Genomic DNA, 19,708 nt, shown 5'->3' on the forward strand with positions numbered 1-19,708 from the left:
AAGAAAAGCTCTGTGTAGCTCGAAAGCTTGTGTCTCTTACCAACAGAAGTTGGTCCAGTAAAAGATATTACCTCACCCACCTTGTCTTACCTTGAGTTTTAAACAGTCTGAATAAAAATCACTTCCCTCCCACACACCCCAATTAATCATGTTTTACTTGCTTGGCTTCTCTGATGTTACAAACCTATAGACACAGATCCTGCGAAGGCCTACTCACATGCGTAACCAGTGCTTAATTTGTAATGAAAGAGGTGCCAGGGCTCAAGCAATTTTTTTTACATTCATAACTGATGTAGCAAGCCCAGAGATGCTAGGGCTATGAATTGCCAAGCCTAGAGGTGCCAGGGCTCAACCCTGGAAAGCCCTGGCACAAATTTAAGCACTGAGCTTTACATACAGTGCTGTAAGTTAAGCAAAGCATATATGTGGATCATTACAGGACAGGTGCTCTCCTGGCTCTCCAGTCAGCCAACAGGGCCTTTCAAGTAAAACAGAGTAGACAAGGCTGAATTTCCAATGTAAAATACAAACAACCAGGAAAGAAATATTTGTGGCCTTCTTCATACCTCAAAAGAAGCAAAATAGGACATGAACCCAATTTTTATTTTCCTTTCCAGATCACCTTTCAGACTCTTTGCCCATTTTGTATTAAAGTGGCAATACACTCATCTAAAAGAAGAGAAATGCATAGGGTGGGACACAGGCCGCTCAGCTTTGCATACATTTTTAATTTCAGATAACTAATCATTTAAATACTTTTTTTGTTCTTAGCTAGAATAAAAACATCCTAGAGTAAACTTCATGCTGAGGCACCAGGAGCTCTTTCTCCTTATTATCAAAGTTACTAGGCAATTTCTGACAGGCCCAGCGGAGAATTCCTCCAGCAGTAGTATCTCGATCAATATTTAAGGCACTGAGTGATGCAGCTCTCTCAGCCTGTGGATGTTTTTGCTTTGCTTGGGTAAATGTTTGATTTTAGCGACATGAAAGCAATGTGAGAGCTGAGCTGTGAATGTTAATTCAATGGAGATAAACAGCATGGCTGAGCGATGCGTGGGAGGAACTGTTAATGCTACAGGAATGTGATAATCATCTTCTTGGGGGAGGGGGGGAATATTCCTTGGGACCACTATTAAAGAGAAATAAGGGTTGGAAAAGGAGAGGAGATACTCCTAAAGAAGTAGTCCCTGACCCTTCCTCTCTTGCTGCTCTGACCGCCCCCTCAAATCCCTGTCTCCTAGCTCTTTGTCTTCCTCATCGGGCCCCTACATAATCTTGCCCATGTCTAGATCTCTTATCTCATTCTCTTCTGCTCTCCACTTGCCCCTGTGCGCCACCGAGTCCTCTCCCCTTACTGCCTTTCTATGCACTTGGGCCCTGATTCAGCAAAGAACATAAGAGCCTGAACTTGTGGTTAAATCCCACTAAAGCCAACCGGAGTTAGGCTTGGTCTACACTTAAAACAGCTGTTGACACTGCTATGGTTCCCAGGGGCATGAAAAATCCACACCCTGAGCACCGTAGCTGTGCTGACCAAGTAGATGTGGCTAAGTTGACGGAAGATTGCTTCGATCATCCTAGCTCCTGTCACTCAGGGAGGTGGAGTTCCTACAGCAATGGAAAAACCCCTTTCATTGCTGTTGTCTGCATCTACACTATGGGGTTGCAGCTGCATAATTACGGCACTTTAGCTCTGCTGCCCTAGCACTCATAATGTAGGCGTTCTTTAGGCTTAAGTGCTTTGCTGAATCAGGGTCTCTCAGCTTTGCATTTTCTGTCATGCTCCCCCTTATGCTTGGAACAGTTTCTCACGTGCTGCCCAGCAAGGTCTCTCAAACTGCTCCTTCATATCCCTTCTTAAACCTGCTTCCTCCAGGGATCCTTCCTACCTTATTCTGCTCACCAATAATCTTGCCTCGTTCTCCCTTCTGTAAACTGTAGTGCCATATTCTGTCTCTGTTAGATCATAAGTACAGCTGAGTGTATATTTTTATTTGGTGCCAAAACAAAGAACCAGAAAAAATTGTTTTGGGTGGTTTTTACCCTTGGAGGAAAAAAATTAAGCACATCTAACTAAATTTCACCACAAAACATCATTTTGAAATGAAAAGTCAGTGTTTCATTTAGAAAATGTCTAAACAAGCCATTTTGACTTTTTGCTTTCATTTTTTATTCGACCAAAACTGTGTTGAATTCAACCTGAATTTGTGGATAGTTTTTGTTCATCACAAAACTGCATTTTCCAGCAAATGAACTATTTGACAAAAAAATTTTGCCCAGCTCTAATCAAAAGCTTCTCAGGGCCGTGGATATGCCTTACTCAATGTTCGTAAAGTACCATGACCACTCGTGGCACAATCTCAGTGTTATCTGCACTCAGTAATGGAGATTATGAATAGGTTATTTTGAGGGAAGTGAAAAGCTTTCTCCTTAGATACCTGTCCCTGCCCCCCCTCTCTCCCAACACTGTGTGGTTTTATTCAAACCTGACACTTCACTGAGCGTCTTTCATCTGGGAGTTCCTTTTGCTGGTCTTACAGCTGCAACTATAAATTGCTTCTGTGAAACAAACAGGAATGAAATAATTATTCTAGTTTATGAATTATTTTATTAGCATTTCAAAAAGGAATCTTATTTCTGTACACATTGCCCGTTTACATTGCACTTTAAATCAATGGTTGGAGGTGGAGGAAGAGTAGAGATTGTCTGAATGTTCAGTGACAGTTTAAGTGTCTCAAATCATCATTCAATTGAAGGTTCAAATGCTAATTGTTTCACTATAATATTTTCTAAGTGATGTGATTCAACCCATCGAGCGCTGGGGGCCAAATCATGGTAGCATCAAATCCAATGGCAAACTCCTAACAACTTCACTAGGAACAGGAATTTGCTCTAAATGCCTGATTCAATGTGTAGCTGTAAGAAGTATGCAGGGATTGAGCAACTCATAAAGGGGTTACATGTGAGTTCTGTGCCCTGCTGGCACAGTCTGCTGGCAGTCACTGGTTTTGCTTTTTACAGCTGATAGGTTCTTACTAGACTATAGGAAAAACATTCTTTACAGACTTAATGATATGTTCACTATGTTATCTGCTCCAGAGTGTGTCAAGGGACTCAAGACTTGGCTCTCTCACATTTGCTATTGTTCAAAGGAGCAACATCTTTGATAATTATTAGGTCTCTTACTTAAATATCCATGGAATGACCATCTGAGGCACTTAATAACAAACAGAGTGTAGTCTTCTGATGGCCACCCTGTTCAGCACTTAGTCTTCACGCTAGCAGCCAAGCGGACGCAACCACATAGATGAGATGAGGAATCAGAGGGCTTTAAAAGTCGAGGCTGCACGTCGTGTTTCAGATTTATTCAACTCCCTTCATGAACTCCAGGAATTCTGCCAAGCAAGGGAAATTAAAGACGTGTATTTTAGATGACAATCGGAAAGTCAGTGTGTAGCACTTCGCACTCTTTCTGGGTATCTCCAGAATCACCCTTCTTCTCTCACCTGTTTTCGCCCCTTCATAATTCCAAATGCCTAACAACATAGCTAGCTTTGCTCCAGTCATGGAGGGGTTTGTTACTCTTCCTGGAAGTGTCACTAAAGTGATTCAGCACAGTGAAAGACCTGCAGTACAGAAAGACTTAGAGGAGGCTTACTAGCTGGAGTCTGGGCTTAGTAGACAAGTGATCAAATTTCACCTTATAAATCAGCATAGCCTCGCTGAAATCAATAGATAGATGCCAGTTTACATCAGATGAGGCTGTAGCTCAAGGTATCTAACGTTCGGAGCAACAACTTTCTAAAAATGCCCTGTGCATACAAATTTGAAACTGCAGCTCCCATTTTTTTAAAAAAATCATATTCACTGGAGCTGGTCGCGAATTTTAGAAATTTTGACAAAAGTTAAAACCCAACCCTTTTTTTAATTTATTTTTTTTTAAACCAGCTTCATTGAATGGCTGAAATTTTAAAATTCTGACAAAATGTTTTTGACAAGCTCTCATGTGCGTGTAATAGTTTTATTTTCAGTTTCTGACAGTGATGATGACTCCAGAGCATGGATTGTGCTGGAGACTGATGCCTGTGTAGGTATGATGAAAGCTCTGATCCTGCAGCTTGGTGCATTCAGGTGAGTCCAGGTGCCTGCATAGAGCCCTTTGAAGTCACTGGGGTTCTGTGGGGGCACAGGAGTCCACTTGCATGGAGTCAGTTTCAGGATCAGGGCCTACGTAATTATATTTCTCTGAAGAAGGTACCATCCAAGGCTCCCCACTATGAAGTCAGTTGTGTTGTTTGTGTGTAACGGAGAAGAGAATTTGGCCACTAACCCCCTGTTGTCAGGTCTCTAGCCCTTTAATGCACCCCCTATGGCCAAGAGTTTGATAATGGCAGCCTTGCCTCAGTTTCCCTTTTGGTATTCTGAAATGTGGCCTATAGCACTTGGCCTCTCTTTACAGCTCCAGACCCTTTGTCTGGGTCATTGGAATCTCTCCCCTTCTGGGGTGGTAAGGGGCCTCCCGCCACTAGGCCTGGGGCCCAGTATCCCTCTCTCCCTTCTTCACCAGGGAAGGAACAAAGGAAGCAAAAACTGAAATAAAGTCCAACAGTCTTATGTTAGGGCTGCCAGTCCAAATCTGAGGCTTCAGCAGTCCCTGCCCCTTCCCTCCAAGCTCACCCTCTCCTCTGGGTCCCAGCCCAGGAAATCTGTATTAGGCAGTCAGGGGCATTTGTTTAGTTCCTGGGCTGCTTTCTACCTACAGTCTTTGTGGGCCTCTTCCGTATGGCACCCTTCTGCCTGGAAGTTGATCTCTCTGGGCAGCTTTGCCTCATCTGATGCTGTGGAGCTTCCCTATGATGGCTCCCAGCCTCTCTAGCAGCCACCCTGCTCTGTCTGGGTTGCAGCTTTTTATCCCAGCTGTTTGCTTACAAGCCATTGAGCCCACAGCAAGGGCAGTGATTACTCTCTTCATTCTGTGTCTTGCTGCTGTGTGGGGTCTATATATGGTTCACTCTATATGCATCCGAAGAAGTGGGTTGTAGCCCACGAAAGCTTATGCTCTAATAAATTTGTTAGTCTCTAAGGTGCCACAAGTACTCCTGTTATTTTTGCGGATACAGACTAACACGGCTGCTACTCTGAAACCTGTGTGGGGTCTATACACACATCACGCCTTCCCTAGGAAGTTCTGGCAATAATAATAATACAAAAGTGGCATAGGCAGTTATAAAGCAGAATCTTTATCAATATCATTCTTTGTATGGTCTAGGGAAAAACCCAGCCAACTCTTCAAATTTGTACTTGCAACTTTGTATACATAATGAACCATATCTATGTGAGCTAAGGGGGCACTTTCAATACCTCTCACCAACCAAAGCAGCACTCGTGCAAGCAAATTCAAATGTTTGTTCTCCCCAAATATTGCACGTACATATTTAGAAGCTATTCTGAAAGCGTGGGACTATTAAATGCCATGTTTCAGAGCCTGAACCAAACCTTCTGGAATTTGGAGAGATTGGATCCAGATCTTGGTTTTGCACCGGTTCATTGCCTCTGTAGTGGGTGGAAACCAATACCTGTGTCTGAACATCCTTCAATATTGGAGGCAGGGGGTGTAAATCTGTACCTAGGTCTGCAGCCTGCCTAATTTTGAAGCTGGCTCATACCTCTATGAAAGACCAAATCCTAATCCCATACCTGACCACTCTCAAACTTTGTGGGAATTAAAACCTGGATCTGAATTGTGAGTCTTAGGCCCATCTCTAATATATACTACTTACATCTTTTGTTAAGGTTCTGAGTTCCTGAGGACAATGGATATCCCATTTTTACTTTTAACCAAATTATGCACAAAAACACACCTACCATCATAGTCAATCTTGCCATCATTGTTTTTGTCTCCATCCTTCATCAGTTCCTCTATGTCATCTTCGGTGATGGTCTCTCCTGTAGCCTGTAGCATGATCTTTAGTTCGTCAAGATCAATGTATCCATCAGCATTTCTGTGCAACGACAGAATGGCTCAAAGATAAAAACCAAAAATACTGTAAATGGATGGACAACCGCACCCCATGTTACATCACTTCCATTTGGTCTCCAATCTGTTTTTTATCAGCGAATTGCCCTTTAGTGACTCATTGTCTTGGGTTTCCTGTCATGAATTGGTAGGATAAATAAATGAGCGGACACCAACTCTCCCCTTTCTGCAGGTCTCTATTGGAGTAACCTTACAGGATTTGTGTGCCTCCTGAGACAAAGAAAGCAGAGAATAGTAACTATTTGCTTCTGCTAGTGAATTAAGGGATGGTCTTCATGGACAAATAGTACATGGAGAAGTAAAAGTCTTTTGCAAGTGATGAAGATTTGATTCAGCAAACTGCTGAAGCATGTGCTTTGGTCCATTTTGAAAGAGGGAAATTCTTTGATTTTCCCTGGAGGAGACATTTTTACGCACCAACTTCTGCTGAAGGGGAAATGTTAACTTCTGAAAAGTAATATCAAAAGACAGCCCTTAATATTATATATTTCTTTTTCAAAACTACTTGTGGCACCAGATCTACTCAAGATTCACGTCTCTGGCAATTTTTGTGTAGATAGGCAATGTCTGAGCAAGCTCAGCCTATAATCTATCATTCTAACAATTAGATACAGGAATCATCAAATTAATTACAACCTAATTTCTTCAAATAGAGCCCATGCACAAGATTTCAATGAGTCTTAACTATGGGAAAGTTAAGAGTTAATATTACTTGTAACAAAAAGGGTCTGACACAGAGCTAACTTTCTAAAAGGAGCCGTTTTTAAATGAATTTTAATTTATAAACTGATGAATGGCTTTACTTGAAAATTCTCAGAAAATTAATTCTGTTCTCAAAGAATAAGTGTTGTCATTTTGTGTTCTTCAGATATCACAAAGTGGTTGGTTGCTGCTTTCAGCACAAAACTCAACTCCATTGTAACTATGGGGACATGTTCAGCAGCAATATAATTGTTGGGAGATGTTAGGGTTAAGTAAAAACCTGGGAAGCTGCTGGTATGCTGACATGGCATTAGGGAAGGAAGGCACAGACAAGCAGTACTTCTTCATTTTATAAATAAGTTTCCATTCGTTTCCCTTCCCTGTTGCTTGTTGAGAATTGATAAGCCTTGCAGCTGCATAAAAAATGTAGTTGTCTAAAAAAAATGTAGTTGTGTAAAAGAAGTGTTATCTCCCCCTCCCTTCTTTCCCAGCTACACAAGCGAGCCCTGAGTCATGGTCCCTTCCTCCCTCCCCTGAGAACTGCTCATGGCCCCTTCCTCCCTCTCCTGAGAACTGTTGATTAAGGAAATTTGCAGCAACAAATTGCTGCAAAGAAATGTATTTTCAAGGTTAAAATGCCTGTATAACATGTGTAATGCTGTGAATAAAAGATAGGGGTGGGTATACTAATTGTATGGGTGTTTTTATTACTTAATAAAGATTTTTGGGGTGTTGTACTGGATGTAGGCATTTACATACTAACTTAAATAAAAAGAGTGTGCTGTAACTAATCCAGTGCTTACTCGACAATTGGGTCGAGGGGAACAAGTATTGCAATAAAGAAGCCAATACTCAAATCCACCTCTGGGTCAGCCTGTTCCTTTTCTTCTAACAATAATATCTAGCAGTGTCGTTTCTTGTTTTAGTGTATTACATTCCAGTCTCTTACTTATCAAACATTCTGAAGAGATCTGAGAGTTCCTCTTCTGATTTTCCTTTGCTGTCATCTTTCATACATCGGACCATCATAACTAAGAACTCATCAAAGTCTACAGTGCCGCTGCCTGAAGGTGAAATAAACAAGGTTTAGATTACACTACAATCTAGAAGGCAATCTTCTGTGGGGGTTTTTCTTGGTTTTTTGTTTTTTGTTTTTTGTTTTTGACAAACAGGCATATACATAAAACAGAGATTAATCTTTTATTTAGTAATCCAGCCACAGACTTCATGTTAGTAGCACTAAGGAGTGGGTAACAGATTATGGGATGGATTCACCATTGATTTGCACCTTATGTATTCATTTAAACAAGTGCAAATTGAATATAAAACACAACCACTGGTGTAAATGTGTGGAAAATTCTGATCTGGTAGCATTTGACACCCTCGTTGCACAGATGTAAATTACTATGGAAGGTGCAAGACAGTGGAGAATCAAACACTATATTTTTTATGCTGATGGTATGTTATCATTTGTTGTTTAAATGACACCGGTGAGATATTTTCCTTAATTCTTAGCATAAATTTTCTTGCTTTTGTGTTTAACAAGCTTTTGGAAGCTTGGAACTGAAATCTTTATCAGTTTCTTTCCTAGATTGTTTCCCGCCAATCTGCATATGCTAGTTTGTTATTGTGGAGTTGTTTGTGGGTATATTGTTGTGCGTGTACATGTCCGCACGCTGAAGAATTTGTTTTGGGATTAAAAATCTGCACATCTATAATTCCATGGAATTTGCAAGCACAGAAGAAAAAAAATGTTGGATCAAATTTTCAACCTATAATCTTTGACGTGTCCTCTTCTATATGCATCCTTATACTGCCCTCATCACTATAGTATCTGAGCACCTGTGGTCTCTTAAAAAAGGTTTGAGAAATCTCTTTGCATCCGTTACAGTAGTAATATTTTTAGTGCCTTCCATCTGTTACACTGGAATATTCAAAGGCATCTAAGACACTTAAGCATTCATTGAAACTCAGGGGGTGTCTGGGGCCCTTTGAAAATCTCAGCTTTAGCATTTTATAACCTACGGTCCCAGTCTTGCAACTTATTCCAGACAGGCAGAGCTCTGCATCCATTGAGTTCTGTTAGAGTTCCACAAGGGTGGAGCGGTCCACCTGCATAGTTCAACTTGCAGGATTGGGCCATATGTGCCCACAATAGCTCTGCAGTGCACCGATTTATGCAGTGGGTAGTGGCATCCAACTGGTGCACAGCATGCTGCAAAGCCATTACAGAGATGGAATTGTGGCCAAGGGCCTTGTGGCCAATTCAAAATGGCATTGTATCTTTACTGTTCACTCCACACAGAATGTCCGTGTCTACAGTATTACCAGAAGTGATCCACCTGCATTAACCAGTGTGGTTACTCAGTTTGTCTGACTCCAGAAGTACGAAGGAACAGGTAAAAACTACCAGAGTTTGGTTGTTTCCAAGGTGTCTCAACATTCCTGGTGCTTGCGATACTGATCTACTTTCTCTGGTGGAAGTAGAGTGCACTCTGTTTTCTTTCTTCTTGTGCCTTCAAAGCCTGACTGCACAGTATTTAAGGTCCAGCTAATAACCACTGTGATTCTGGCCCCCTGTAAATGCTTTGCAGTGCACTGAGACACCTAGAGGATTTAAGAGAATAGCTCACCATCTTCATCCACCTCATCTATCATCTCCTGCAGCTCCTCAGGGGTTGGATTCTGCCCCAGCATTCTCATCACCTTCCCCAGTTCCTTCGTGCTGATGCATCCGTCCTCAGCACCCAGGACAAAGATGTCAAAGGCGGCCTTGAATTCTAGAGAGGAAAAGGAGAAATGGAGTTAGCACACAGGAAATCAGTGGGAGTTTCATTGCTGTGGTGATCCAAAACTGGACAAACTTCAATGGTGTGTCTGCAGAAGACTTTTTAGCTGTGTCAATGGAAGTCAAAATTAATTTCCTCCACCTCCCCTGCACTCGTGTGAAATCAGTCATCCTGCTGGGGTAAGCTCCACTCAACACCCAATTTAACACAGTGTGATCAACCCCAGTGGAAGAACTGAGAGATTCTTTGTCAGCCATTGTAAAGTACAGGTGGAGATAGGGTGACCAGATGTCCCGATTTTATAGGGACAGTCACGATATTTGGGGCTTTTTCTTATATAGCCCTTATTACCCGCCACCTCCTGTCCTGATTTTTCAAACTTGCTGTCTGTTCACCCTAGTTGGAGAGTCTAGAGTAGACAGAGCTTAATGGCTCAAAGTTTGGATAAGTACCCAGAAGTTCCAACCAGAGGCTGCTCAAGACACTCTGCTGCCCTATGCAAAGCTTCAGTGTGCTGCCCCCACTTCCTGCCACAGACGGGTCTATGGGGGTGTGAATTATAGAGCACTGTATATGTGTTGCACTGTAACTGCCCTGTATAGACCTTCTGGCATGAACTAACGGGCACCTAGTGCATGTTAACATAGTCCTCTTGACACAGGACTACATCAGCACAAACTCACTACCTCTTCATTCCAGCAGGGTCTAGATGGGGCCATTAGAGCTCTATATGTTAGAGAGCTTTGCAGTTCGCACCCCTGTAAACTACCTGCGGCACAGTGTAGACAAGCATGAGCATTTAAAAAAAAATCACTTATCCCAGAAATCTCTGTGCTGCCCCCAGAAATCTGCCCCTCAAGGCAGCTGCCTAGTTTACCTACAGCTAGAACAGCCCCGGTTCCAACTTCCCCACCACTGAACTTTCCAAACATCTTAGCTCTACAAAATTGGGCTGGAACTCTCACGAGAACAGGCTTTGTAACAGGATTTCTGGTACTCCCTTTCCTTATTATTATCCAAGACTTTTGGCATATAACTGCCCAGAGGCCCCTGTTCAGCACAGAACTCCATTGGTTTTCAAACTAGGGTATGCGAGCTCTCATCAGGGGTACACACGGAAAAGCCTGTAATAGCCGACAACGCAGTTTATTTAGCAAGACCTGGCAAACTAATCATAGGTATATTATGACCCTATGTCAGATGGGGGTACGTGGTAGACTACATTATTTGGAAAGGGGTACGCAGCCTAAAAAGTTTGAAAACCACTCTGCTAGATGTTGGTCGGACACACAAAAAGATCCTGTGCTTGCCCCAAAGAGCATTAAGACCAGAAATACCATGAAACATTATTGTAGCAATTCCACTGCCAGCCTCTTAGCCCTTTTCCTAAACTTGGGGATGAGAAGTCATTTGCTTTGCATTGTACTTTGGCAGCTGGAGGTGTGGTTTTTCTCTTGTGGCAGCAATTGTTGACCTGAGCTGGCCTGTTCAAGCCACAGGCTAACATCATGGGTTGATGGCAGATTGACTATCCATTACAGGGAGTATCTTTTGTTTACAATGGTGTCAGAGTAAAGACACACGTACCATTTTTCTGTTCTTCTGTCAACTGCTCAACCTGTGATGAAAATAAAAAGAGAGAGAAATTCATTTTTATTAAACTTAATCATTATCATTAATTGATAATACCACTTATATTGCACACTATTTGTTCAAAATGCTTCACAACCCTCAACTAATCTTCACAACAGCCCTTCTTGTGGAGTAAGGGGGTCTTTTACCTAGATAGTTTTGACACAGTCCCTTTTTTTTTTTTTTTGGTATATTGCATTATTCTGTTCCTCTTTTTTAAATATTTTACACTCTTCTGGAGTTAACATTATTTTTAACCAGAGTATGAGTCTCAGGCATGTGGCATGATTGGCTTTTAGATAGTCAGGGCAGCAAAGTTGGGGGACTGAGTGAGAGGAGCATTTGTCACACTTGAGAGCTACTGTGTGGTGATTCTTCGTATGGCTGATGTAGATGTAGAGCAACAATTATAATTTTACAGTTAGCTTAAGCCAGATAATTGCATCAGGAGTAGTGCAGAGCGTCACTGTGATGCCTCCTTCGTATTTGGGAATTGGACACTGAGTCATTATATGTTCCATGGTCTGTTCTGGGTGACCACAGTCACACACTGGAGAGTTTTTAATTTTCCATTTGTTAATCAGGTACCTGCAGCTGCAATGGTTTGTGCAGGTGCGACTTAAGGTTGCCCATAAGCTTTGCAGAAGACTGAAGCCCTGGATCTTCTGCATTTGGTCTTTCACAAGTTGTTTGTTTGTGACTTCTTGTGAACTCCATTCAGCTTTCCAAGCTTCATCAGGATTGAAGTCACATTGTCGGAGGGTAAGCACATGGATCCAAAAGGACTTGTGTGACTTCAAGCAGTGCTGAGGGATGTCTTTGAGGTCCTGGTGGATGGGAAGACTTTACTTTTCCTCGATTTGCTAGACTTCCTGGAGGGTTGCAGCATCACGGCAAATGGATGGGCGAGCGATATGTGAGAGCACGGGTAGCCATGATGTTGGGATCAACTTGAGGGTTCCAGTGATGCACCGCATTGCAGTGTTTAGTTGAACATCAACAAGTTAACTGTAGCTACTTCTGGTCCATACCAGTGCACAGTACTCAGTTAAGGAGTAGAGAAAGATGCTGATGCCGCCCACCCCCCGCCCCCCAGATTGTGCATGCCAGTTTCTGGACCAGGTTGACCAGGTCTTCGTCTTGGTGGCTACCTTCTTCAGGAGTGGAAAATGGCAGCCTTCATGTGGTCCACTCTGTTAAGTGAGAAATAACAACTAATGCCATCAACCCAGTGACCAAACATCGATCAACGATCTCCTTGTCTTCAGAGCAACAATGCAACTGTGTGGTTAATTCTATCACTGAGAGTCTTTACACCAAGACTGGATGTCTCTCTAAAAGATGTTCTAGTGTGGCATCAGATTGTTGGGTTTCATGTAGAAATTGCTAGGTGAGGTCCTATGGCCTGTGCTATGCAGGAGGTCTGACTACATGATCATAATAGACCCCTTTCGCCAGGGCGGGCTCTAGGTTTTTTGCCGCCCCAAGCAACAACAAACAAAAAAAAACCTCCGAGAGCGCAACTGCCGAAGCAAAAAAAAAAGGAGGTGCCTAGAGCCGGTCCAGCTTTTCCCCTTTAGAATGTATGAATCTACTGAACTATCTATCCCACTAATTATGGGACAACCTTCATTAAGATTCACCTTTTATAAATTCTGATTTTGGATGAAGTATCAAGGGGCTGTTGTTTTTTGACATGTCTCCTGCTGTTCAGCTCCCTTGGAGAACTACAAGATGAGAATTTTAGGGCCTGGTCCCAGATGATTTCAATGGGAACAGGATTGGTCCCTTCAAGTATAATGGGACTGTGTTAGGTTTCCTGGTTTTATTGCATTGCTTTGATTATCAGAAGAACAGAGAGACTTCTGTTCTTCCATTTTCTGTTCTAGTCTTAAGTAATTGGTGCTCTAAAAGTGTGCTGAAAAGTGGAGGTAATACAGAGTCTGAAGAAGAATTAAATAAGGGTAACAAAATGAAACAGCATTACTACAGTTTAGTGTGAAAAATCTTAGTGTAAAATTTACCCTGCCAAGTCCTTGATTAAGTAGGCTTTGTGCTCTGGTGGGAATGGACACCTGGATCTATGGACAGAGCGGAGGGCAACTCCGCAGCCCTTCCACAGTCTATTGAAGTCCATGGGTAATCCCAGAACCAGTGGAGCTGGCCTGTCATGCCCTTGGTCCAATCCCCAAACTCTACATACCCATGGCCTTTGCAGGTTGCAGGAGCACCCTACTCTGCCTTATATAGGGGTAGTGGCTTTTCCCTGCATGCCTGCTATGCATCATATGTAAATGGGTTCCTCTAGTCAAGTAGTGAACTAATACTGGACTGTAAAATAATTTCCATCTCCTTCCCTGGTTATCAAGAGCAAACAAATATTGGGGGCTTAGTGTAAATTTGAATTAATAAGATACATCTACAGGAACAGAACATAAGAACGTTAGACCAAAGGTCCATCTAGCCCAGTATCCTGTCTTCTGACAGTGGCCAATGCCAGGTGCCCCAGAGGGAATGAACAGAACAGGTAATCATTGTGTGATCCATTCTCTGTCGCCCATTCCCAGCTTTTGGCAAACAGATGCTAGGGACACCATCCCTGTCCATGCTGGCTAGTAGCCATTGATGGACCTATCCTCCATGAACTTAACTAATCATGAACAGCAAATAGGATTGTGTAGTTGAGTCATATGCTAGTGGTCTGGACCAGTGGTTCTCAACCAGGGGTATGTGTACCCCTGGAGGTTCTCAGAGGTCTCCAGGGGGTATTCAAGTCATGTAGATTAGTGTCTCTCAGCTTGGGGGTTGCAGCCTCCAGAGGGGTCATGGGATGGGTTTGGGGGATCGCAAGTGCAGGGCCGGCATTAGACGGTGGCAAGCAGGGCAATTGCCCAGGGCCCCATGAAGCTAAGTTACGTGCTTCAGCCCCTGGTGGCAGGGCTTCAGCTTCAGACAAGGCTCATAAGTGAAAAATAGGTTCAGATATTGCACTGAAATGTAAGTACACTATTTATATTCCAATCAATTATTTTATAATTATATGGTAAAAATGAGAAAGTCAGCAATTTTTCAGTACCACTGTGCTGTGACACTTTGGTATTTTTATGTCTGATTTTGTAAGCAAGTTGTTTTTAAGTGAGTGAAATTTGGGGCACGCAAGACAAATCAAAGTCTTGAAAGGGGTGCAGTAGTCTGGAAAGGTTGAGAACCACTGGTCTGGACAATGTTAGCACATCTCCTCTTATCTGAACCTACTTCCCCCTCTCAGTTCATTCCTTCCTGATCTTAATGTTTCATTTAATACCACAGACCATAACATCCTATTCAACTGGCCTGCAGAATTTGGTGGCGCTTTCAGCACCTTCCTGGTTCCTTTCCTCCAGCAGCTATCCAACTGCTACTTCTTGTCGCCACCCACACTCCTCTGTCACTAGGCAGCTCTATTTTGATGCTTACAGGGTTCTGCCTTTGGTCCTGCTCTAACAACATTTCCCTACCCTCTTTCTGAAATCAGTCTATGTAAATGGGACCCAAATCTGCAACCACTTTACCAGCCCATAACATAAGGGCAATGAACCACAGTCATTACCAGCAGCTTCCCTAGGTTCTTAGTCCTATATCCCCAGTGTTGCCAATACACTCTGTTCCTGAGCTGTATCACGATCTTAATTCCAGTCTTGAGCCCTGACAGAGCTTTATCAATGCCCCTTAATCTGAAGCTGCAGCAGCCTGTCTGCTATTTCAGCCTTGGGCCTTTGTTGATAATAGCCTTGCAAATTTCTGCTAGAAAACTGCCAAGCCTGTTGTGAGGGCAGAGGCAAAAATGACCAGCATTTCTTACTGAGAAATGTTGACTTTTAACAAACCACACATGCAGAGGACAGACCAGGGAAACTGATCCATCCATATCAGATGCAGATAACAATAGCAGCAGGATTCTTCTTCAGCATTGCATCACGAAATCTGAACCCTTTTGTCCATCCATCCATGATGGAAGGCAAGCAGCTGCAGGCTGCTCTTCCATTGTTTTGGCAGTAAAATAGGATAGTTGGGGACTCCGAAGGTATGAGCTGTTCCCAGTAAATACATACCTATTGCCACTTTTGTGCCTTCCATGTAACTCAACTCTTTTGGCATGTTAGCTATTTATAAGCCCCAATGATTGAGGTGCTGGAGATAAAGATAAACCTTCTGATTGTTCCCAGGAACTGAATGGCATTGGTATTTATCCTTGGGCCCTTTTATCTGGACACTTGTCCTTGGCACTGTTCTTAGCACGGTTCAGTGGAGTTTGAAAGCGTTACCAAAATAGCTCTGCATTTGTATAACCTTATCTAGACATGAGTGAAAATGAAAATCCACTGGACTCTGTTGGTGCATTTAGAGAAATTGGTGGAAACTAATTCAATGCTTTATTAAAATGTGCCATCAACTTGCAACAAACCACAAATGGTCAATTCCTTTGAATCAAGCTAACCCTCTTTAACTAGTGCCTTTCTTTGTGTGCATAAATTTATATATATAGGAATGTACTGTACATAAATTAAATGCTGGGTAACAATAATGCTAGGAAGATCAATAAGATAATAAACCATGAGGTGAAATTCAAGTGGTTTATGATCTCCCCAAGACCACATGATCTATTCATGGTCTTTTTCTTTTAGTCTCTGTATCTTCTTGTTTTGGGGGTTGACTTCTTTCATTACTGCCTCAGTGTGTAAATGCTGAGGATGCTGTCATGATACATAAGCAGTGAGCCAATCAACTTTGCCTTGCTTTAGTTACTCTCTAGATTTCTTCCAGTTTAATATTTTCTTAGAGTACATATATTTAGGATCTTTTTTTACGGAATGGTCCAAGGAAATATCCTTTACACTCAGTTGTACTGCATTTTAGAACCACGTGTGTGCCCCAACCCAATATTACTTAGCCTTTGTAAATTAATTACAATACAAATGCAGCTATATTAACCTGCTCAAGACAAGAATCCCACTTCATCTATCTACATTACAGTTTTTTACTGGTTCTCATCAACATAGTATCTGAATGTGCTCCAAGCTAAAAAAATTGGCACAGCAAAGTCTCTACTGGACTTCACAGAGTCTTCTGGTCCTCTCTCTTGCTTGGCTATAGAACGCTAGGCTTGGAGTAAGAAGTTTGTTGGTTATGGGGGATGGAATTTTTTGTATTTGTGGCCCTTTTTTGAGCTAAACTCAAACTCCATTGAAATCCATGGAGTTAGATTAGGGATTAATTTGGTTTTCTGGGTCTTTGACCTGTATGGGGTTTAGCAGGTTGAGAGGTATGAAAGAGGCTGAAAGTTGTGCATGGGAAACCTTCCTCTATCCGTCTCTTGACTCTAATTCTTCCTTTGTGCTAGAGAATGCATTCCATCCGCCTGACTGACAGATCCATTTGGCTAATTGTTAGCATTGCTGGCTTTCAAAATGTTTCAACATTTCTTCATAACAATGTGTGTGATGCCTCTAAACATTATGGAGCATGAGTCTAATAAAGAGCCAATTGCAGAGACGTGAATTTTGTTTACTTCTATAGGTCACTTTTTTTATTTCATTCTTTTTGAAGACCTGGACTTTTGGCTCACTGAACCCAAGAGGACTGTAGTCTGTAGAATGGAGTCCCAGCTCGGTGCATGTCATAGATTAGTCTAATATGAAGAACAACTTGTTTTGTTGCCATGTGTCAACCATGATCCCTGTTCCTTTAGGACATCTTGGAATTTTGAAAGAAATATCCACATTTGATTTATCTTTATGCTCTTGATAGAAATGTGAATACCAACCTAATCAATTGTTAACTATCTGCAACACCATATATAACCCTGTAACCAATCACAAGAGTCATTTACAGAACCTGGTAACACGGAATTCAGGGTAAAGGGATTCGTGCAATACAGATTCCAGAAAGATACCGCTCTCATGTTGTTCTGCCTCCATATCATCAGCTATTTAAGGTACAAAATAATGCTGCATCTTTACTGGGGGAAGACAAAATAGTTTGGGTTTATACAGTAAGCTTGATATGCAATGGTTGAAGGCAAAACTGCTTTCTCTTGTCTTCTTTAGAAAGCACAACCACTATGTTTTACATTATATTTTTTTGCAGTGTAGATATCAAGAACAAGGAAAGAGAAATTGCAAATCAGATCACTTATTTCCTAAGCCTTTATCAAAAGGGGTTTTCAAAATATATTTTGCAGAAAAACATTCAGCTAGGGAAGAAGCTTGGAAATGGCAGAATTTTAATACACAAAAATAACAATGCTTCAGTTTCAGCTTATTCAAATTCTCTTCAGTTCCCCCATTGAAACAGTTGATCTGTCAAGTCCTGGATAAAGCAGTAACCATACCTGATACTTCAGTAGATTTTTCAAAATATATTTAAAATTACACTTACATGCCATCTCTTTATTTCACAACACAGAATCAGAGAAAGACTTATTACAAATAATTTAGCAGCTTATTTTTAGAAAAATCTGCTTACAAGAAGAACATTACATATTTAGAATTGCCATTGCATGAAAAATTCTATGTTCTCAACTAGAAGGTACCTCACTACAACTAACATTCCTAAGTGCATTTCATTGTTACATTAAGTACTCATAGTGTAAAGACAATCATTGCTGTGCCTTATTGTGGCTTTAGGAGATCAGCAAAAACTCTTTGAAACATCTTTCTAATACAACAAAGGCACCCCCAGATCAAGGTAAGTTTAAACATATTACTCACTGCTGCCTTGTAAATATCATCCATGGTTAGTTACTGCTGGTCAGGAGCTGGACAGAGAGGGCAAACAGTACAGAGACAAACTTCAAGTCTCTGTCAGCTGTCCCCTCCTTCTATCCCTGCTAATATAGCAAGGTGTCAGCCCTAAATGTGTCACTCAGGGGCCGCTGCTCACCACATCAGCAATCTAATATATATCTATCAATGATACCCACTCCAAGTGAGAATTCCTCACCCCTGTGAAGAGGGGAGGGAAGGGGCACTGTGCGAGACCGACAGCTGGCATTCCAAGGGCCCGATCCAGCTCTCATTGAACTCAGTAAGCTTAATACATTAAGTGAATACTGGCAAATATTTGTGTCAGGCTATGGGTCTGATCCTCTGGAATTCCCTGGCAAACTTCCCTTTAAAGTCAGTGAAAACAGAAGGGTGTCCGGAACTAAATATTGGGCATCTGTTTGGAAGCTAGCCCCTTTCTTTATAACAGGTTGGACCCAAACCCTCGATCCAAACACTCCCAATACCTGGAATAGTTTGGATCAGAATCCAAGCTCTGTGGCTTGGACCTATCTCTGCTTTATTTTTTTATAGAGGACAAACAAGTGGAATAGCTTCCAATGAGCAATTTATATACATTTCTCCTCTTCAGAAAATGAGTAAGCAGAAAAGGCTGTCACTTCAGTTTGTACTATTTCTATCTCATTGCACAGCTATCAGGGACATAATACAATGGGCCATTGGGGTTCATCTACAACTCTGCCACTGACTCACTGAGTGACCTTAAGCAAGTCACCTAACCTCTTAGTGGCTCGGTTTCTCTGTCTGCAGAATGGAGATATTTAATATCTAGCCACCTTTGTAAAACACCTTGAGAGATGTTAAAGAAAAGGCTATTAAGTGCCACTATTGTTTTATTGTATTTTAAATTCTCAGTTACCTTGGTGATGCTCACGAGTGACTTCACAACTCCCTATTCACTCACAAATGTGGGCCCAAATCCTGCCCTCGGTTATACTGGTGCAAATCCATTGAAGTTGATGAATTTACTCTGGATTTACTCCAGTGCAGCTGAGAGCAGAATCTGGCTCAGCAGGAATAAACTTATTATCATTAATTGTACTATATGCATAAATAAATACATGAAAAGTGTTTGGCACATTGTTAAAGATCTTAATCTACAAATATGGAATCCCTGGCGAGGTAGTTTTCCTTCACTAAACCAGGGCTCCCTCTTGTGTCCAAATGCAGACAGCAAGAAAAAGTAGCAAAAGAAGTCAGCCAAATGTGACACCAGTGTGTTTCGTGGACTGTTTTACAAATTAGCCAATACCAAAAGCAACCGCTATCTCTGCCCTATTGAGAAAAGGGATGTTCTGTGGGGGAGTGGATGGCTCTGAGGACTGGTAACATGATGTAAAGCTCAGGTCAGTAATGATCATTAATGGCCTAATTTCCAGAAGTGCTGAGCACCCACTTAATTGCAAGTTTTGGGGGCTCTGCACCTCTGAAAATGAGGCTAAAGGGGGTCTATGTGAAATGAGTTTAGTGGCCTCTGTCCAGTTCCCTTTGGACAGGTATCCACATTGGCACTGGTCAAAAAATAGGAAAATGATTTTGCAAACAGTTTTCAAAGTTTTATTTTTTTCTGTTTTGCAGGCATGGAAATGAACCTGTTTTCTGTTTTTCTCCAAAAAAATGATGTGATATTATTTACTGAAATTGACTATTTTTCATTTACTGACCACGTGGTTTTCAGAAAGAAAAGATGGTCGGATGCGCTGCATCCGAGGGTGCTAAAGGAG

General features: G+C 41.8%; 1 protein-coding gene across 1 annotated transcript; it reads right to left on the reverse strand.

Moving 5' to 3' along the window:
• Nucleotides 1-2,609: 2,609 nt before the first annotated feature.
• On the reverse strand, nt 2,610-17,999 carry TNNC1 (troponin C1, slow skeletal and cardiac type). Its single transcript, XM_065407805.1, has 6 exons — nt 17,910-17,999; nt 11,116-11,146; nt 9,373-9,519; nt 7,689-7,803; nt 5,866-6,002; nt 2,610-3,395 (listed from the first exon to the last, which is right to left on the reverse strand). Exons 1-6 carry the CDS (start codon nt 17,931-17,933, stop codon nt 3,364-3,366), a joined length of 486 nt encoding a protein of 161 aa, XP_065263877.1. The 5' UTR covers nt 17,934-17,999; the 3' UTR covers nt 2,610-3,363.
• Between the last annotated feature and the right edge of the window lie 1,709 nt (nt 18,000-19,708).

This window comes from Emys orbicularis, chromosome 7 (genome assembly GCF_028017835.1).
Source record: "Emys orbicularis isolate rEmyOrb1 chromosome 7, rEmyOrb1.hap1, whole genome shotgun sequence".
Lineage (NCBI taxonomy): Eukaryota > Metazoa > Chordata > Testudines > Emydidae > Emys > Emys orbicularis.

Excerpts from the sequence above, each read along its gene's own strand:
- TNNC1 (XM_065407805.1), bottom strand. The coding sequence starts at position 17,933 with ATGGATGATATTTACAAGGCAGCA. Across the intron at positions 11,147-17,909 it reads ATGATATTTACAAGGCAGCA|GTTGAGCAGTTGACAGAAGA; the intron begins GTGAGTAATATG and ends TTTTCATCACAG. Across the intron at positions 6,003-7,688 it reads CTCTTCAGAATGTTTGATAA|AAATGCTGATGGATACATTG; the intron begins GTAAGAGACTGG and ends GTCGTTGCACAG.